The sequence below is a fragment of the Anas acuta genome, chromosome 1 (genome assembly GCF_963932015.1).
Source record: "Anas acuta chromosome 1, bAnaAcu1.1, whole genome shotgun sequence".
Taxonomy (NCBI): Eukaryota; Metazoa; Chordata; class Aves; order Anseriformes; family Anatidae; genus Anas; species Anas acuta.
In genome coordinates, this window is record NC_088979.1 from 126,272,516 (window position 1) to 126,293,865 (window position 21,350).

General features: G+C 39.1%; 1 protein-coding gene across 1 annotated transcript; it reads left to right on the forward strand.

Annotated features, from left to right (window-relative positions):
- The first annotated feature begins 2,288 nt into the window (after nt 1-2,288).
- On the forward strand, nt 2,289-6,883 carry FGF23 (fibroblast growth factor 23). Its single transcript, XM_068654196.1, has 3 exons — nt 2,289-2,904; nt 5,044-5,147; nt 5,592-6,883. The coding sequence occupies exons 1-3, from the start codon at nt 2,682-2,684 to the stop codon at nt 6,027-6,029; spliced, it is 765 nt and encodes a 254-aa protein (XP_068510297.1). The 5' UTR covers nt 2,289-2,681; the 3' UTR covers nt 6,030-6,883.
- Nucleotides 6,884-21,350: the final 14,467 nt, after the last annotated feature.

The window sequence follows — 21,350 nt, forward strand, 5'->3', positions numbered from 1 at the left end:
TGCAAGCCAAGCCCGGCACTGACAAAAGCTGTCTTGGTTGGTCAAACATCTCAGAACAATACAGAGAGCTAAAAAAGCAATATCAATATATGTGGTAGAAGTTGCAAAAATATTGTTACTACCGATATAACAGCATAATGATAAAAGAGAAATAAGGTGGTTACTACTTCTAACTGATGCAGTTGAAAAATCAAGCAAAGAGTTGAATGGGTAGGAAAGTTAAGTGGCATACCAAAAGAGAAAATAAATGGATCAACCAGGAATAAAAAAGAAATGTATTGTTAAAAAAAAAAAAAAAAAAAAAAAAAGGAAAGAAAGAAAAGAAAAAGCACACACACAAACAAACTACCAACAGTGTACATTGATAGGTTTAAAACAGAAATGTAAATGAAAAGGCAAAACCTACATTATCACCCTCAAAAGTAGAGAGTTTAATATATTCACTTTAGCCCAGTTGCTAATACACAACTCAGCAAAGTCAGGGGTTTTGCTGACTCTCTGAGAAGCTTCTGAAAATGCCTAACAATTTAAGCATATTAAAGAACTCTTTGCTTCTTTGAGACATTAAAAAAATAAAAATAAAAATCAGGTTCTCACAACTGCTGTGTGCTACCACAGGGCTTGAATGCATTTTTTAAACACCTGAGAACCATTTCTTTGTAGCTAAGACACCAAAGAGAGATCAAATGAATGCATAATGGTAAGCGTAGGAAGACTTCATGATGAATACGAAATATCAAACCAGAAAAAATGCATTAACAAAAAAATCACAAAAATTTCCAAGAGGACTCAGTACCCTATACGTGCCTCTTGTGGAAAATTTTACAACTACTTCTGAAGTATCCATATCCACATTTCCATGGTAGTCTAATGAAAGGGAGCAAAAGGCAAATGAACAAACAAAAAATACTTTTGTTTGAATGCTGGACCAAAAAGCTTCAGTAGATAATTTCAACAGTAAATAGATGCATCACTTAAAACAAAACAAAACAAGAACTCCTTTATTTATAAGCTATTTTTTTCAATTAAGATGGCAAAGCATTTCAGATGTTATAACCAGTGAAAGATTTGTAGCCTAGATTGTCTCTCAGTGAAGACAGTTTTGTCAATCTACTCAGCTTAAGATATGACCCTTATACACTTTGGCTAAAAAATGCTGTCATTTACACAGGTGTATATACAATGACGCAAGCCTCTAGATTTACACAGGTGTGACAGAAGTATTTGGCAGAAATATTTTGCTGATTTAAAAAAAAAAAAAGAATCACATCAACCTTTACAGTTGTGTCAAGCTATAACATATTCTGTGATGATGGCACTGCTCCACAGGTTCTTCATAGAATTAAAAATTTTGCACACTGTGTCTAACTAAAGACTAACTCGCTGATATCTGTGCTTGGAATTGGTGAACTTAAGACTGCTACACTTAAAATCCTCGTGTTTCCTTTTAAAAAGTGACCAATTTATTGTTTAGTATTCTTTTCAGTTCTATATTCATTTTAAAAAGAAATCTAAACACTGCCTAGTTTGTAACCTGTTATTCCTATCATCGTTTTACCTGTATACTCAATTTCCCATTAGTACAGCATTTTTTTTTAATTTTTTTTTTTTTTTGTAAAACCACAGGACACCGGCAGGACAACTGAAAAGCAAGTTTCATATCTTGGAGTGTTTTTTAACATTGCTTTACGTGTTTATTACTTTTTCAGTTTGGTCATGTCTCTAAGGAGTTCTTCCAAGCTTTCTTGCTGTACCTAAAGTAATAAAAATGTGACAATATGAATGTTTTAGTCTTGATTCAGATCTGAGATCTTCTGGCCATGCTAACCAATATGGCTCTATAAAAGACTGTCAGCTAAATCTGCAGTGCAGGTTCTTGCAGATTCTAAGTGTTTTGCCTCTAATTTTAATTAGTTTTGCAGTTAATGTTTGGCCAACTTCAAATTAATTAGTGACTCAAATAGGAGAAAGAAAAGGGAGAGCTTATTTGAAATGGGCTGCACTTGCTTCAAGTTTCACTTGCTTAAATGGGGTAGCACAAGTATCAGTCCAACAAGGTCACTGCTAAACTTATACTATAATGAAGAGGGAATCAGGCCCAAACCAACCTAATGTCAGCTTTTGATACAGCTGTGGAAATTTTTAGTAGCATTTGGTATTTTCACCAAATCAGAATGTCATTTGGAAACTGAGAGGGAGGTGGGAATCTAAATAAACATCTATGAGGAAAAAAAAAAAAAAAAAAGATAACTGAAGTTTAAAGGGTCATTCCCTTCTCTTCACAGAAAGGACAGTGGAGTGCTCTTCCTGGATTTAACAGTAGGGGCGTGGGAAGCTCTCAGATGTCACAGGGTTGTAGATAACATTTGAACATATGATTAGCTTTTGTGAGCTGTCTTTAGAAACCTTACATTTTTCCCCCCCGCACCTTACCCAGAGATCCTACGTGCTTTCCTTCCCTTGAGGTTTTGGGACACTTAAAATGTTGCTTTGACAAAAATCAAGGATGTGGAGAAGTTTTTCCTGTGTGATGTCATTTTGCTGCCCTTTATAAGCCTCTGCAAAGAAGAAGGGAACCTATCCGAGAATTCTCACTCCAGGCACATGCAAACAAGGGAAAGCAAGAAGCACAGAGGAGTATCAAGTTTCAGATACCAACCAGCCACGACGAGCAGAGAGCCATGCAACAGACTAGTCCCTACTGCTGCCTGGAGCACATGCTGCTTGTACTCTGTAGCCTGAAGGCTACAGTCGCCTTTCCCAACTCCTCTCCACTGCTGAATCCCAGCTGGGGGAATGGAGATCGCCTGATGCACCTGTATACATCTTCAGAGAGGAACAGCTTCCATCTCCAAATCAATGCTGATGGCTACATTGATGGTGTTCCTCATCAAACCATATACAGTAAGTAGCTTACTACGGACCCTCGGTCTTTATGGGAACAGGGGAGGGAGGACAAGACTTTTGTTTTCTTGCTACCTGCAGAAAATTCCATCCTCTTGTTAGGCACTGGGACAGAGGAGTATAGCTATGGGTTGGAAAACATACACAATTATAATGCTTCTTTTGATTAACAAATAAAATTGCTTCAAAGAAATATAGCAGGTGGGAAATTTCTTTCTTTGTCTCAGAGCACTACATTTCTATGGTTGTTGTAATCCTCTTCAAGCAAAAACTACCTGAATTATCCTTCACTGCATGATTTTACCTACAGTTTCTTGTGGAAGTTCCTATTAGAATTTGGTGATATGTCCCAAAGAGCTACTTCATGTTGCAGTGACAGCATTGTACTGAAGAAAGTCATCGCAGTACCAGTTGGGGAACTGATTGTGTCCACAGAATCTTTATTCTGGGGTAGAGAGCTGCTAAATACTAAAACTAGGTCATGTCCTTTCAAATATAACCGTAGATCTCTTTATTTAAAATTGGTTTGTAAGGCAACCTTCAAATTCTTATGTCTGAAGAAGGTGTGTGGCACTAATTCAGCAATGCATAGAACATAGGTAAATAAGCATGACATGTTTGATTAAATGGGGGGAAACTGCAGAAGGCCAGACTGTCATAAATGAAGAGCTACGCTTTTGCAGTTCATGAGAAGTAAACATCCACTTTTGTAACTAAAATCTTCTATCATAGTTTATTTTCATGGAAAATTCAGGTATCCTTGGCTGAATGCCGGCCCAAACAGCATAACTAGTTAAAAAAATGTTGTTGCTCTCGTTGTTTATTTGTTTGTTACATTTTATTTTTTTAAGACATGGGGTTATTTCATAGGATTCCAAAATTACTTCTCTTCTAGCATCACTCAAATCACAAGTAGCTATGCACTATAAAGTCTTTTATATCATTACCACATAGCATGTTCTTCACCCACACAATGCAAAATGTAAACACATCTTGTGATATTTGTGTAGAAGTATATAAAGAAAAAAAAAAAAGATATTTTGAAAAGTTGTAATTTGTTAAGGAGAAAAAGGGATCAAGTTTCACTATTTTTTCTTTTAAGGAATTACTGATGAAACACTTTTAGGAATGCCTGTGCTCTCTTGCTGCTATTCTTCCTGCATATTGATAGGTTTTATAAAATTCACTTTTAAGTATGTTGGTCAAGAACCAGGGAGAAATTGTCGACAATAACAGCCAGCAAAATATCACGTTTTGCCAATGTCTGCCTTGAAACAAAACCACCTATATTTGGAATGGTAGAATAGGGAAGGTGGAAATCAGACAAAAAGGTCATGAAAGGGAAGGTGACTGAATCTCTGCCAGGTCGCCACAGTGCCACTCAGACACCAGGTAAATAAGTCCAAAGTGCTGCACAGACTGGGCAGAGGCTGGGTGTATACAACTCTCCTGGGTAGGACCTAAGGGTTACAGAATACACCAAATCAAATACAGCACACTCAGTTTTAGAAGATGATAAGCCATCTACTGTGATCAGTGGATCAAGGGAAGTTAGTTTTCCCCCTTTAGTTGTCATGAGGGAAACTGCACTTGGAGTACTATAGCAACCCCAGTTCAAGATGCATGTGGAGAAACTGGAAACGGTCTAGCAGAGGGTTTGCAGATTGCCCAGGCACCTTGAGCACAAACTTTTGCAAAAGATTTAAGGAGGTGATCTTTTTAACACAGCAAAAAGGAGGTTAAAGATAATCTAATACCACATAGCAGTCACTATAGGGCAGTCATAAAGATGAGGATCCAAACTCCTCGTTGTCATGGCTAGTGACAGAAGAAAGGGTAATAGCCCCAGATTGGGGTTTGGGACTTCACTTAGGATGTTAGAAAAAAATTGTCTTTGAGATTCTACTACTGCACTGGTACAGGGCACCCAGAGAGTTGGTAGCATTTCCACCCTGGGAGCTGTCCAAAGCTCAGACAAAGCCACAGCTAGATCTAGGGTGCACAATAGTCTCAATTCACACAGTAAGTGGGTTCAGACTCCTCAGAGGACACTTCCAGTCACCATTTCTGTGGACCAGTAAGGCAAATGTGCAGTGTCAAACTGGGTCCTGGATTTGACATCTTTGTTTTCTTAAACAGGTGCCTTAATGATCAAGTCTGAGGGTGCTGGCTGTGTAATAATCACAGGTGTGAAGAGTGGACGCTACCTATGCATGGACATGAAAGGAAACATCTTTGGATCGGTGAGCCACCTTTACTAAGACTCATTTAGGGCAAATCTGTATAGCTACAGCAGGCGGATTCAGGCTTAGGCAAGCTGACAACCTGCCATTTAAATTAAACTTTCCTCTCTTTTTTGTTTGTGTTAAATTGTAGAGCTGAATTCCTGCTGGGATAAATGAGAGCAGAAGGAGATCCAATGAGATCTTACAGTCTTGCTGTAGTGTAGATTCACAGGTTGGGAGTAGCTCAAACAATGCAGACCTCTGAAAGAAAACAGTGCTATCTGAATAATACCTAAGTTGAAAATGTAGGCACCCATAATAGATTTGCGTTTAAATGAGCCTGAAAACACCCTGCTGAAAGAGCTCATTCCTCTTTCCATCTTTAATTGGTACTTGTCTTTTACCAATTACCTTTGATCACAGTTGTCACAGTTGTCTTTTTTTTTTTTTTTTTTTTTTAAGCATTACTTCAGTCAAGAGGACTGTGTGTTCAACCATAGGACACTGGAAAATGGATATGATGTGTACCAATCTCCCAAGCACAACTTTCTGGTTAGTTTAGGCAGAGTTAAACAAGCTTTCTTTCCTGGTATGAATCCACCACCGTACTCCCAGTTTTTGTCCAGAAGAAATGAAATCCCTTTGTTTCGATTCAACACACCTGAGCCCCACAGAAACACTAGAAGTGCAGATATTGATCCAATGGATCCACACCAGATCCTGGTCCCACAGAGAAAGGTCTCTGCATTAGGATCTCAGCTGCAGCTACAAACAGACTTTTCCCACATGCCCAGGGAACCCATGAGAATCAATCAGAATGATGTGGTGAACCCAGATGACCCACATGCCATGATGGATGCTAGGAGGTATGCGAGTCCTCGCTTTTATATTACAAGATAACTGGGGCCACCTGCAAATTGATGACATGCGTGAGTGAATATAATAGACAAAAGGAGGTGCCTAGCACACTCAATTTCTGACCCTTAAGATGGCTATTAGAAAACTGAAAGATACTGGGAAAAAATCCTGTATTTCAAATTCTGTCCTTACAGATGACAGCTTACTGAAAAAAAAAGAAAAGAAAAAAAAATAGAGTTGCACTCTGCTTTACTGGAAAGAAGATATTTTCAAAAAGGATAATACAAACCAAATATTCTAGGGTCTGAATTACCCTTGGTATCTATCAGTGAGAAACAAAATTCACTGGAATGAATGGGAAACTGATGTAGCTTGGAAGAGACTTGGGCCCTGGAGCAATTGATATTCCAGCAGAGGCAGAGAATCCTCTTACCAGCTCACTTGCAAGCACAGCAGACTAACTAACCAATGGTGTGTTATATTATTATATAAAATTTATTATATATGTTTTTAGCTGTTAAGATTGGAACTTTGTCTCTTTTCATGCCTGTAAGAGTTGAAAAGTGACCACTCTGCTGTTAAAAACAAACAAACAAAACAAAACAAAACAAAAAAAAAAAAAAACAAAAAAAAACACACAGCATGCATGGAAAATGTAACAACTGACAGGAGAACAAGGATCAAATAATTTTGTTTAGGAAGAGTCATTTCTGACACATCTTGATTCCAAGCTGAGGTTTAGAAACAGAGGAGCTGATTTCACCATTTTCTTAAGTCCTTTTCTGTCACACCTCTCTATTCACTTAGTTGTAATGATGTGAAATATAATGTGGAAACATTCATTAATTTTGCATATTTCCAACAGAGACATAAGTAACAGAAATATTAATAACCAATAATGTGTCAAATAGGTTGTTTTGTTTGTTTGTTTGTTTGTTTTGCACAGTGCTTAACTCTGCACAGTGTTTGGGGAAAAAAGTCTCCGCAAATTATGCCTCATAGACATTAAAATATTAACAGTTAATGCAGACTCTCATCTAATAAGTGAAAATGAGTTGTGTATTTAGAAAAGGAGAATCTAAGTTTAGCATCAATGTTTTTATCTAATTCTGAGCAGGTATCAGATAATTTATGTCTGTAAGAATGAAATGACCTTAATATGATCAAATCTCTAAATGTTGACAAAACTTAGACATCTAGATTGGAATATGTTATGGTAAGTTTCTTTGTCAAAATATAACCTCAATATATACATTTGACATTTACAAATCTTTAGTTAAGATGAGATATGTGCAGAGCAGAGCTTTTCATTGTAATTTAGGTGTCAAACTGTTAACTGGCAGAATTCAGTATAGCTTCACTGGTTTTAATGAAGCTATATTCAGGACTCAAAATTGTACACATATTTAGTTATTTTTCTCCTTTATTTCTTTTACTTTTAATCCCATCTTCCTGGGAGTAAATTTGAGTAATTCTGAAAAAGCTATTCTTGATGTACTCCAGCAGAAATCAATAGCATCAGAAATCAACAGCTGGAGAAAAATCCAGTGTGGTGGATATATGAGAAGGGTTTTACATCTTGGTGTGCATGTGCTTTCCATCAAGATGCAGACCCTTCTGTTTTGTTTACTTAGTATATTTAACAGTCTGACACCATTCTGAAAATAGTACATTTGGCCAGTTTTATTTGCAATAACACAAAATATGTCAGGCTAGATTCTGGTTCTGTTCTTCCTACTGTCTGGTGAAGTAATTCACTGAAGTGACTGGAACTGCATCACTGTAACAAGATCAAAGTAAGACCCACTAAGTTCTTTTTTTTCATGGAAATTCTGGATTTAGCACAGGGTCTGTCCTGCTGACAGCATTTAAAACATATTTATATATGCATATATAGTGATATACATACAAAATATTTATTTATTTACAACCTCCAGGTAGTTATGTTAGGATAATCATAAGGCCTGATTCTGCTGCTACAATAGTTTTGCCACTTGGCATGATTCTCAATTCATACAAGTACCCAGGAGCACAGGACAATCCAAATGATTAGGATTAGATCAAGAATTGGGTCTCACAATTTATTATTTTTCATCCTCTAAATTCATCATGTTTATAATTATCTTCTAAGGAAAATAAGAGATTATAATGGACTGGGAGAATTGAAGAGCAGGGTTTGTGTATTTTCTTGCTTATTCAAAATCACAAGACTCTTTACCTTGTTGTTTATGTGGTGAACAGGTATCATTTTATTTGTGTTTCAGTTTAATATTTTTACTTATTTCTTTACCATTCTTCTTGGCTTTTTCTCCTTGACACCTCTGGACTGCAATCACACAAGCAAAAGTTTAATTTTGCATAAATTGTTCTAAGCTTCAGAGAGCGCTCCAGGACTATGAGTCAATAGATTTACAACAGTTTTAATTGTGAAAAATTCTGTCTCAATCCATATCGAGCTTTGATGACAAAATCCTGTGGGGTTATATCTCTATGCCATCTCTATATGTATGCATCATAACAAAGTAAGAAGGGTTGCTCACTCCATGAGTAGCCAGGAGATTTAGTCCCTATGCTAAGAGTGAATGCACAGTAATTTTTGCATCAAAAACATATTTGTAATTACAAAGAAATGTAGTGAATGTGTCAAAAGAATTAGTTGTTCAAAGGAGATGCTGGCCATCACCAGCTAGTAAGAAAGCATTACTTTATATTTTAATATTGCAATATTTATTTATTTATTGGAGTGGGTCTGAAATCCCACATAATATTTATAAATATTTATATCAATGTATTATAGTGACCATTTCCTTTTATAAAATACCAATAAACTTTTCTTTCTCTCAGAGTGGTGGATTTTGCATTGTTTGTTCAAGCCCCCCATTTCAGAAAAAACCTGAATGGACAAATGGTACTACCTGTGTCTGATAAGTGAGTCCTACTGTCCTCTGTGATTCTCAGCTTCATAGATTGCAGGTTCCTGGGTTTTTCATGTACCACACCTGCGAAAGTTGTGTGAAAGATGATGAGAAAAACAAAGCCTTAGTGGGTCTAAACTGACTGTGAAGAGATTGTCACCTTTACTGGGAAACTGCTTGTGCAACACAGAAGTAATGGAAAACTGCTGGTCTAGCAGTTCAGTCCTACTGGGAAATGCTTGTGATCCTGACTCGATCTTATAATAAAAGGCATTAGGTAAATTACTGTTACTTCTATCTTATTGCTGCTCATACAAAGTATTCTTTCTCCATTCCTAAGGCCATGATCAGGCTGTTTTGCAGCAAACAGGTCACAGATTGAAAAAAATTGCAGATACTCCCTTTCTGCAATGGTATCCAGGCCCACAAAGACCTAACAGACACCCTCAAAATGGCAAAGGGCCCATGGGTCTGATAAATTATCTCCTTGTAGTGCTCCCTCACCACAGACACTCTGTGGTTCTCTGTACTGTACACTCACTGTTAGTTACATATATTATATTATATATAATATATATATATTATATATATGTATAATATTATAATATATATATTATATATTGTACCACAGTACAAAAGTTCAAAAGTTGCACTTTGTGACCAGGAAGAGAGTGGTCTTCAGTGGGAGAGAGGTATCAGGTAGGTGGGGGTCTCTCCTCTCTCCTCCAAGACCCCTTTCTCCTCCCATTGCTGTAAGTTTAAACCTGTGTACTTGAAAGAGGAAGAAACACAGCAGAAATATTCAATAAGCATTGAAGCACATGAAAAACTTTATAGAAACTTCATTAAAAAATCAGCTTGTATCATTTAGTTTTACACACATTTGAAATCTCCATACTGACTTGGGACCTTTTGAGCTTCATTCACAGTAAGGTGTGCACAGGGAAATAAAAAGAAGCATGCTGAAGAGCAACCATACCATGAAGAAGAAATGGACTAGGAGATTTCTGGAATGTATGGAGGATAACTTCTTCACACAGGTGATGAGGGATTCTGAAAAAGCTATTCTTGATGTACTCCAGCAGAAAGTTGCCCTGGTCGATAGCCAGCTGAACATGAGCCAGCAGTATGCTCAGGTGGCCAAGAAGGCCAATGGCATCTTGGTGTGTATCAGAAATAGCATGGCAGAGGACTAGGGATTCTGTGATTCTATGCCCACAGGCACCCATCAGTGACTGTTTCAGCTCTCAAAGGATTATCTTTCACACAATCTCCTGCATCATGGGGAGAGGTTCCTTCCTTCCTTTTGCAGCACCATGCATACTTTCTTTCTAAAACCAGACACAGAGAAGGAAACCCATCCCACCTCAGGCTTACCATCTCACTGGTCTATTGTGTAGTTTACGGCATCTGTCACTTCCCAGTCTTTTGTTCCCCCTGGGTTATTTCTGGATCTGAGCAGAATTCAGCCTTGATGTGTCAGAGAAGGATAATGTGGCACAATAATCACCTAATTAGTCTTACAACATTTTTCTCACTGTTCATTATTGCTTACTCACAAGCCCACATAGAACAACAGCTCCCACATAAATTCAGCTGTGGATTTATCTTCTTCTATACAACTGTGAATTGAATGGAGCATCTATTTACTTCTGTAAGGATGAAAGGAAATCTAACCCAATGTGGCTTGAATCTAAATTATATTTCTTCTGACTCTCCCGTCTGTCACACAGATGTGCATAGAGAACATGCCTCATGTTGGGTCATATGAGTCAATGTGCCACATGCTTGCCATGGATTATCATGTTGTCCCAAGTAGCTTCAAATCAAATATAATACACAGTGTTCACAGAACAGGACCCCTAGGCTCTGGGGTGATGCAAAGAGATGATAAAGGCAGTGAGAACATGGGGAAGGATGGAGCCCTGCTGCTTACCCTCCCTGCCTCTCATTATGGGGTTGTTCTACAGCAAGACACAAACCCCCTGTGAACACCATTGCTGCTGATACAGAGCCCCCCAGAATCTAGGCTGGATCTCGGCAGCCCACTCTGGGGAGCACTAAAATGTTCTAGACAGGAGTGTGCCAGTGTATAAGAAACACAGTTTTTCAGATCTTCATATCCTAGGCAGAACCTGACTAGTTTGATGGCCTTCTATGATGAAGTGACTGCATAAGATAACAAGGGAAGAGCAATTTATATCACCTACATGGACTTCTGTAAGGCCTTTGACACAGTCCCACATGACATCCTGATCTCCAGATTGGAGGGATATGTATTTGATGGTTGGACCATTCAGTGGATAAGGATAGGCTCGAAGGCTGCACCCAGAGAGTGGTGGTCAATGATTCTATGTCCAGGAGGGGGCCAGTGGTAAGTAGTGTCCCTCAGGGGCCTGTCTTGGGACTGGTACACTTGAAATCTTTATCAACGACATAGACAATGGGATTGAGTGCACCCTCAGCAAGTTTGCAGATGACACCAAGCTGAGTGGTGCAGTCAATGCAACAGAAGGAAGGGATTCCATCAAAAGGGACCTGGACAAGCTTGAGAAGTGCACCCATGTGAACTTAATGAGGTTCAATGAGTCTAAGTGCAAGGTGCTGCAAGTGGGGCAATCCCAACAGGAGTACAAACTGGGTGAAGAGCTCCTCGAGAGCAGCCCTGCAGAGAAGGACTTGGGGGCTCTGGTGGACAAAAAGCTCAATGTGAGCTGGCAGCGTACGCTTGCAGCCCAGAAAGCCAACTGCGTCCTGGGCTGCATCAAGAGAGGAGTGGTCAGCAGGTCGAGGGAGGTGGTTGTCATCCTCTGCTCGGCCCTCATGAGTCCCCATTTTAAATTTGATGTCAGGAGGAAATTCTTCACTCAGAGAGTGGTGAGGCACTGGAACAGGTTGCCCAGAGAGTGGTGGTTGCCCCATCCCTGGAGGTGTTCAAGCCCAAGCTGGATGGGGCTTTGAGCAACCTATTCTAGTAGGAGGGGGGTTGGAACTAGATGATCTTTATGGTCCTTTCCAACTCAAGCTGTTCTATGATTCCACTCATCACTCGTCTTTACCTGGACATAAAGCTGTTGACTGCAATTCCCTGTGTGCAGCTATTCAGCAAATTCCTTTTCTACTGAGTGGTCCAGATAGTCCTTTGCACAAGTCCAGATAGATGACATCAGTTGCTTATACTGTTTCTTGTCAACAGCTCCTTCAGGACTATGTCCTATGGCTGTGGTTTACATCTGTTTTTATTCCTCATGTACGAATCGGTTAAAACAGTTTTGTTACATGCTTGAAATACTTGATTGTATTTTCACAGGTTTGACAGTACTCTGGGTGCTTTCAGGGCATATTGGTAGGACAAGACCCCACGTACCACTGCTGCATAGACTATCACCTGCAGCAAAAACACTGTCAGCTTAGTAGGAGATCAAGGAGCCTGACCCCATATCGACCACAGGGCGTGATCACCCTGGTGTGAAGTTACCTCTTGCTTCTTTACAGACCTGACATGATGATGAAAGACAAGGAGAAAAAGGAGAAGTAAGGGGAGTGGCTGACAAATGGCAGGTGACCATCTGATTACATGGTATTACCCAGAGCTTGGCAGTTTGTCGCAGCATGACAATTTCAAGCTGGATTTGCCTTCAGAGCATGGAACCTTGCAGAGGAGGAGGAAGGAATGAAGTAAGTGTGTGACAGGAAAGCAGAAATGAGAGAAATAGCATGGAAATCCAAGGAAGGGAACACATAGCATCAGTACCAGCATGCTGTAGAGGTTCAAGAAGGGTACAGTAGTTAGGCACTGTGGTATAAGGAGCACATGGACAGGAATATCTGTCGCAATAGAAGATCACCACAGTTGAGAACAATGCATGAAATACAAGTCATGATGAAGTCCATACTGTTGTCTGTGGTTTGACTCCTTTTAGTATAGACGACCAATATTTAGATGGAAATCACAGGATAGTTGTGGATGTGCTGTGTGGTGCAAAATTCTTCTAAACCATTAAAACACAGAGAAAAATTAAGTTGATACATCAGAGGGAAAAGTAATTACCTGCTGGTTAAAAATAAATAAATAATGATATTCTGAGCTGTTCCATAGAGTTTGGGATGAATCTGGACCCACTTAAAGTGAAATACAAATACACAAATATCCATGTTGTGACCTCAGCATTGGGTTATGAAATTAATGTCTGCAGTACAGGCTCTGCTTCCAGTAGATGGATATACCAGAAAAAAGCAGGCAGAATCTCACATTTGGTATTGCATTAAAGTACCCTTTTATGAAGGAAAAAATAAAGTGGCCTACTTCGTTTGCCTGGGTGGGGTTTTGGAATTATAGTAGCTTGATGTAACCTTCTTATACCTTCTCTCTAGAGGTCCTCATACTGCCTTTGGCCAGTGCTCTCTTCTCCAGAGCAGATGCAGATGCAAGGACAAGGAGAAGAAGGGATTAAGCTAGACACTTACACAGCCCCCAGCTATTCTGCCTATTGCTGTATTTCATCTCATTGTAAATTGTGTAATTTTACAAACTACTCTTCTGTAATAATCCTGTAATCCTTTCCTCTTCCCAAACTTTCAAAATGGATACAGCAACAAGCTTGTAAGACTTCCAACAAATTTTTCCTTCATTCTTAGTTTAATAATAATAACAGACAGCATAAAGCCAACAAAAGTTTTTGCAAAATGTTGATAAGCCCCTCAGTTTCCTTTTGGTATGGGCTAGGCTGTTGGTGGACTTGCCAGCACAAGATCAAAGGCTGTTAGTGCTTTAGGTATAATCACAGAATGTTAGGGATTGGAAGGGACCTTGAAAGATCATCTAGTCCAATCCCCCTGCCAGAGCAGGAACACTTAAATCATATCACACAGGAACATCTCCAGATGGGATTTGAAAGTGTCCAAAGAAGGAAACTCCACAAGCACCCTGGGAACTTAATGTCTGTTCCAGTGTTCTGTCACCCTCAGCATTATAAGGTTTTGTCCCATAATTAAGTGGAACCTCCTATGTTCCAGCTTGCACCCATTGCCCCTTGTCCTATCATTGGCTGTCACCAAAAAGAGCCTGGTTCCTTACTCCTGACACTCACCCTTTACATATTTATAAACATTAATGAGGTCACCCCTCAGTCTCCTCTTCTCCATGCTAAAGAGACCCAGCTCCCTCCGCCTTTCCTCATAAGGGAGATGCTCCACTCCCTTAATTGTCCTCATGGCTCTGCACTGGACTAATAAAGAAGCACTAAGTACCTCCTAGCATGAGTCACACCTGCTGAGCATAAAACACAAGCTCTTGCAGCCACTATTTCTACTCTCCTGCCTGCTATGCAGGCTGTGGTTGAGTTCTCTTCATCACCCACCATTCTGTTGTCTTCCCTACCCTTGTCTTCACCCTTGCCTTGATTTAACAGGGATTCACTCTTTTTTGATTACTTGCCTGATTCTGTGCTTTTCAGAAGATCACAGACCCTCTGAGAAAGTCCACAGTCAGGAGGCTTTTGGGAGGATTTATGCTGAAGTTGGAAGACAAAAAACATTTCTGTAGCCTTATCACATAAGCACATGTGATTTTCACAGGCATGAACGAAGTTTTATTTTTATTATTCAAAAACAAAAGCAGCATAAATAAAAAAGCCTGCTAGTCACAGGCCTCATTCAATACCAATGAAGGTAATGAGGCTACTCAAACAAATATGAGAACCCTGAAGTTTTTTACTTGGAGTTACTGTCCTTCCAGCAGAGGAAGATGAAGCATGAAAGTTCACAACTGGTTCAGACTCCTGTCCCTGATGACATTTATTTTAGATCCTAAAGCATGATGATTCACATCCCAGCCAGAACTTTTGTATTTCCTTTATTCTTTTAATTTTCCAAGTCTTCTCTGACCTACCAGATCCCAAGTTTTCCCCAAGCAAGGGAAAACTCCAGACTGCAAGCAGCAGACTGAGTAAGCACGAACCTGTTCCAGAACTCTGGGCAAAACTTCATCCCCAACAGTTCTTCACTTCATTTGAACAACCTCTGGTGCATAAGCCAGGAGACTGCTTGCTGAGGCAAAGGAACAATCCTAGACACGGCACAAATGTTTTCAGAACTGATTTTAAGACCTAAGAAGTAGTAAGACCAGCAATATAACTAAAGGTAACCTTAATTTCTATGATTTTTGATGCTTTACTGTTGGAAATTCTTCTGCAGAGTAAGCCTCTCCTCCAACCCTACGCTGAGCATGTAAACAAGATGCAAGACTTGTAATATTCATCTGCACATCAGTGAACTTCATTCTTGTCTTAGCTTTCAGGGTAAGCAACTTACCTAGGAAGGTACAGTTTAGAAAGAGGAGTTTTCTTACGTGAAATCATAGAATGGCTTGGGTTGGAAGGGCCCTTAAAAATTATCTAATTCCACCCCACTGCCATAGGCAGGGATGCCACCCACTAGATCAGTTTGCCCAGGGACTCATCCTGGTCTTGAACACCTCCAGGGATGGGGTATTCAAAACATCTATGGGCAACCTGTTCCAGTGCCTCACTGCCCTCTGAGTGAAGAATTTCCTCCCAACATTGCATCTAAATCTTCCCTCATTTAATTTAAAACCATTCCCCTTGTGCTGTCATTATCTGATTGAGCAAAATATTGTCTGCCCCCTCCTCCCAAAACTAAACATGCATTAAACACCAACTCCTGGACCTATTGATAAAAGGCAAACTTTTACAAAATGCTGTTGGTGTTTATTTAAGTAATGAAGGGCTTTGATTTAACTTGTGTCATTGGCTTGCATTTTCAAGGTAGAGTTACATTTCTCAGCTCCTCCTCAAAGGTGACAAAAATTATTATTGCAGGTGCAATCTCATCAGTGCTCATACAATGGCATTAATGTCTCTGGTCAAGGTAAGGAGTCATCTTTCAGGATTAGGCTTATCTTTCTAAATACAACAACACCAACTACCCATAGTAAGTAAGAGATTTATATTACACAAATTATTCTCCTCTGTTGGTCTCAGCAATTTAACCCCATGCCTCAATTTCATCGTTTATTTCCCTACATGATATTCTGATCCACTTATTGATAATGCTTCCCCACATTTCCACATTCTTTAGTATTTTTACTCAAAGTCGTTAAAAAAAAAAGCCCCATGAGGAACCTACTCTCAGTGCTCAACCTCTAATGCTATTACTTAATCATATGTCTGGAAACTGCTTGGATACCTATTTCACTTTCTTTCCCTAGTAACACTTATTTTTTTCCAGTTGAGCTGAGGGTTCACGCCATTGTGTTGTATCAAGTGATCAATTAAAATTCATCTGAATCACATTCTATCACTGTTCCCTTGCCTAGACATCAGTTATTTCAAAGAACTATCAGTTTAATGTTAATTACCTATAGCAAAACCTTATTTAAGTATATCCCAGGTTTCATTTACCACTCTGCTTGTAATTACATTCACCTTCAGAATTTGTTCTAAAGCTTTGGATGTTAAGGTCAAACTAACTGTTCTGTAGGATTACTTTGTCCTCTGTTCTCTAATAAAAAATATTTTATTTCCTATTCTCTAGTCATACAGTTCCACACCCAGTTTGACAGATCTATTTAAAATTCTTGCTTTCAGACATGTAATTTTAGATGTGCTTTCAGAATTCTGGAATAAAGATTAGTCATTTCCCCTGACAGAAGCATGCTAAATTCTTTAGTTTTTGGCTTTAAATGTGGTATTTTCCCTATCCTCAATTCCATTATCCCTTTTTTTTTTTTTTTTTTAACCCTAGTGTTCAACACTACTGCAAGTGAAGCAATGCATTTTGGAGATACAATTCAAAACTACCTAATCTCTATTCCACACATGGCAACAGTTCTGAAACTCCTTCCCTTGCTCTATATTTAGATATATATGTATTTCAAGCTCTTTTTGCTACTTGTTGCGTTATGCCAATTCTCATAATTTCATATCTAAGATACGTCTTTCTGCACAATACAGCTTTCTTCCTACACTTTATAGGGTCTCTTCCCACTACTAGTAACTCTTTCTGAAATGATTATTCATCTAATTGGGCCTGAAGACCTTCCTCATAATTGTTGCCAATTGGGACAGAAGTTCTAGGTAATTTTTACATTCAGTTCATTTAAACAGAACTTTCCCCCATTTCTTTTATATTATGTTCATTTAAGGCTCTTAAGTATTAAGCTGACCTCACTAATTTTGTGACATCTCCCTTTTTGAAATAAATTAAAAGATAAGGTAAGGAAGGTTCTAAGTGAATTCAGTTAGTTCTCCAAGGCTACATAACATGACTTAACTGTGCTAAGTCTAACACATCACACTGCTGTTTAGTTATGGCTTGATAAAGCAGCTTGGTGCCACAGTAAAAGACTATGTCCCATCATGCTCCCACATAGGTTCTGCTTGGACTCCAATACGCTACTTCAGTGAAAGTAATTACCTATTCCAAACGCATGCTTTTTATCCTTGGGGCTCCTGGTATCACCCTCTCTGCCTGTATTCTCAAGGCCTGTGCTATTAACCTCTGATTGTGCTCTCAGGGGTCCCACTACAAGCTTCTGGTGTTCAGGTAGGACATACTAAGACTCAAACATGGCCTTCTACATGCTAGGGAATCCCAGAGATGTTTACAAGTGACATTAGAGCTATCTCAGTGCATAAGACCTGCCTGAACAGTGCTAGATTTACCACGCACATACAGATCATCCACACAGGTTTGTCATATCCACAGATGTCAGGGAATCAGTTCACATACTGCACAGTTGATTTGTGCTCATGCAGCTGTTATTTGCTTGGGATTACTATATATCCAAAAACCTCAGGCTTATGGCCAATGCGCTCACAAGAGGGACACATCTAGGGAAAACTTGACATATTTCAAGCCCAGGCATGTGGGCTGTGCATCCGAGGCAGTTTCATGAAATACCAAAAGCCTGGATGAAGAATGCATCTGATCTAAATTCTGTAATAAAAGAGAGAGAGAGAGAGAGAGAGAGAGAGAGAGAGAGAGAGAGAGAGAGAGAGAGAGAGAACCAAACTATTCCAAACTATTGCTATGGGGCTACGTCTGGAAAACAACACTAACAGAGAACTGTGGGAATAAAGCAAGTGTCTGGAAAAAAGGTCTTTATTTTAGATGAAGGAAACCGTGATACTATCAGCACACTCTGCTAAAGTGCATGCCTGATGACTGCTAGACATTAAGCATACCTGCTAGGAGACTGTGTTGCTGGAGCCCAAACTAAGGAATAAGTGGAACTTTGAACTCATAAGGGAACTTTGAACTCACCTTTGTCTCTCCTGTCACCTTTTCCAAATCAAGCTTGGCCTCATAAAGCAATGCTTAAGCATGAACAAGGGACTCCCTACATTTTGAAGCACAACTTTATTGGGAGTAGAGTATCATTGAACAAATAAACAGCAAAATAAAACATTAGCTTAAGGAGGGGACTAAGTTTCTTGATCTTGGCAACTGCCATAGTCACCCTTTCCTTCTCCTGTTCAACTGGGAAAGGCTGCCAAGACAGCTTTTATTTTAATTTTCACCAGTTTAAAAGATAAATTTTAAATAAGCATCAGTTCTCTCAGAGCTCACTAAAGGCCATTAAATGGGCAAGCTGAGATACTTCTGACATTTATTTCAGTTCTGTTTTCCTACAGAAGTAGGAAAAATGTGACTTTTTCTTATCACTTGAAATTCTCATCATCCTAGTAACCTCTTTAACAGCGCAATCTGTTTTCATAGTCTCTCTTACATCTTGGCAGCTACTACTGAAAATCCAACCTGCAGTTAAGGCATTGTCTCCCACTGCTAATTAGAGACTGGCATTTCACAAAGACAAAACATTCATTTTCCACTACTGAGTAATCCCTCAAATATTTATGTTCTGCTACTATTCCTAATGGAACTATCTGTAACTTCAACTCTCCTTTCCCATTATCCTAATAAACTGTACAGTAACTGTACAAATGTACAAGATAATGATTTGCTTACAAAAACAAGAAGATTTAATCTTCGCATCAATTTCAAGACTTAAAAGACCAATACTATACACAGATGTAAAGATAAAAGGTTTAGGATTTACTTCAGAAGCTATCAAAATTACTGATTTACTTTTTAATGCATGCATACAATGTAACAACAGTGAAAGAAAAAGTATTGTGGTATTACATACACAGATACAGACTGGACAGAGAAAGGATTGAAAGCTGCCCTGATGAGAAGGACCTGAGGGTGCTGGTTGATAAGTTCAACACAAGCCAGTAACGTGTACTTGCACCCCCAGAAAGCCAACTGTATTCTTGGCTGCATCAAAAGAAGCATGGCCAGTAGGTTGAGGGAGGTGATTCTCCCCTTCTACTCTTCACCTGGAGCACTGCACTCAGCTCTGGGGCCCCTAGCATGAGAAAGAGCTAGTCCAGAGTAGAGCCATGAAGATGATTAAGAGTCTGGAGCAGCTCTCCTAGGAAGACAGAGGGAGTTGGGGTTGTCCAGCCTGGAGAAGAGAAGGCTCCTGGGAGACCTTGTAGCAGCCTTACAACACCTAAGGGCAACCTACAGGAAAGCTGAGGAGGGACTCTTTGTCAGGGGGTGTAGTGATAGGACAAGGAACAATGGCTTTAAACTAAGAGGTGGTATGTTTAGATTAGATGTTAGGAGGAAACTCTTTACTCAGAGGGTGGTGAAGTACTGAAACAGGTTGCCCAGAGAAGCTGTGGATGTGGATGCTCCATCCCTGGTGGTGTTCAAAGCCCAGCTGGATGGGGCTTTGGGCACCCTGATCTAGTGGGAGGTGTCCCTGCCCACGGAAGAGGGATTGGAACTGTATGGTCCTTAAGGTCCCTTCCAGGGCAAACCATTCTACGATTCTACGGTTCCACAATTAGGACAGGCTATAGGATCACCTAGGCCGGTATCCTGTCTCCAACAACAGCATGGGACTACATTTTAAACACCTGCAAATACATTCAAGATGGTAAAACATATTGTAGAGATAGAGACAAAAATCTCTAAGGGAAAAGTATTTCACAAGTAGCAGCAAAGGATTTGACCAGTAAATAGATTTTCCGATACTTACCTCATCAACAAAAGCAAAGTGTAATTAAGTTTGGGGGTAGGAAGAAAGTAAAAGAAGACTTTCTAGGCTAAGGAAAGCACATCTCATCAGCATATTTTAAAACATCCAACAAAACATACTGACTTCAGGAGGAAAGTGTATTGGGTCCCCAATCACTTCCTAGATGTGGAAGGATATACACTTTTAACTTGGTTACTTTGGTTCAAAGAAGTGTTAATGGAAATGGCTGACAAAATTCAGGACATGGCAATTACAGAAAAGCTCAAGCTATTTAAAGTACCAATAGGATAGCCTCTCACTATGTAACTAGCTTCCATGAAATAAACATGAACTATCAGAGACAAGCAAATTAAGAATGAACTCTCCTTCTACCCTCTTCCATAAACTGTGTTAGTAGACATAATTAAAACTTGCCCATCTTCTTCAGTTGCGATGATCTAGTATTCAGGAGCCATCTAGTAAGATGCATTTCACAAAAAGCTTTTGTGTAAAAGCCCACATTCCCATTTTTCCATCATATGTACATCACATATTTTATTTAATATGTCAAGAAATCAGGAACTATTTCTTTTAAAATCTTTGAGCACTTAATAAGAGTCTTGAACAGTTCCTCAAGCTACCACTGGCATATGTGTATTATTATTATTTTTTTTTTGAAACAGGCCCTTTATAATTTCACAAATACAAATTTACCATTCAAGTGGTATTCATGTATAATGTCAATAATGGCTAGCTAATCAAGTGTTTTTCCAGTTGGCTGGCTCTCTGGAAAAAAAAAATATATATATATATATTTTCTAAACATTTTACTGTGACAATCTGAATTCAAAAAATTTTACTTCTGAATAACATTGAAACCATGAAACCAAACACTTAAGAACACCTTTGTTTTGAACAAAGACTGCTTATATAAAAGTCATTTTGACTACAGCTTGTTTTTGTGTTATTGAGAAATCTTAAGTTTGCCACGATCATGTATTATGAAGGCTTCTTTTTTGCTGGAACAACCTTACTCATAAAACTGTGACCAGATATACTTGTACATTTGTGAACTGCCTCAAATTGGAAAACAAGAGCCATAAGGAAGAGGTTTTCTTCTCTATCTATAAATAAAGTAAAGCAGTTGATCAATCAGTAACAAGGTTTACCAATGCGTAAGTTCAATACGCACCTCTGATTTAAATTTGTCAACCCAACTTTAAGAGTCCAATTCTTATGTAATGCCTTACAGGACAAAAGGCTAATCCCTGCTGACACGTGTTACTAGTACCCATTTTCACACATCAGGCACACTGCCTTTCCTCTCTGTGGTTTAGCTGTCAGACACAGCAGCAGCTAGCTGGTTTCATCATCATTTACTAGATAAATGAATCC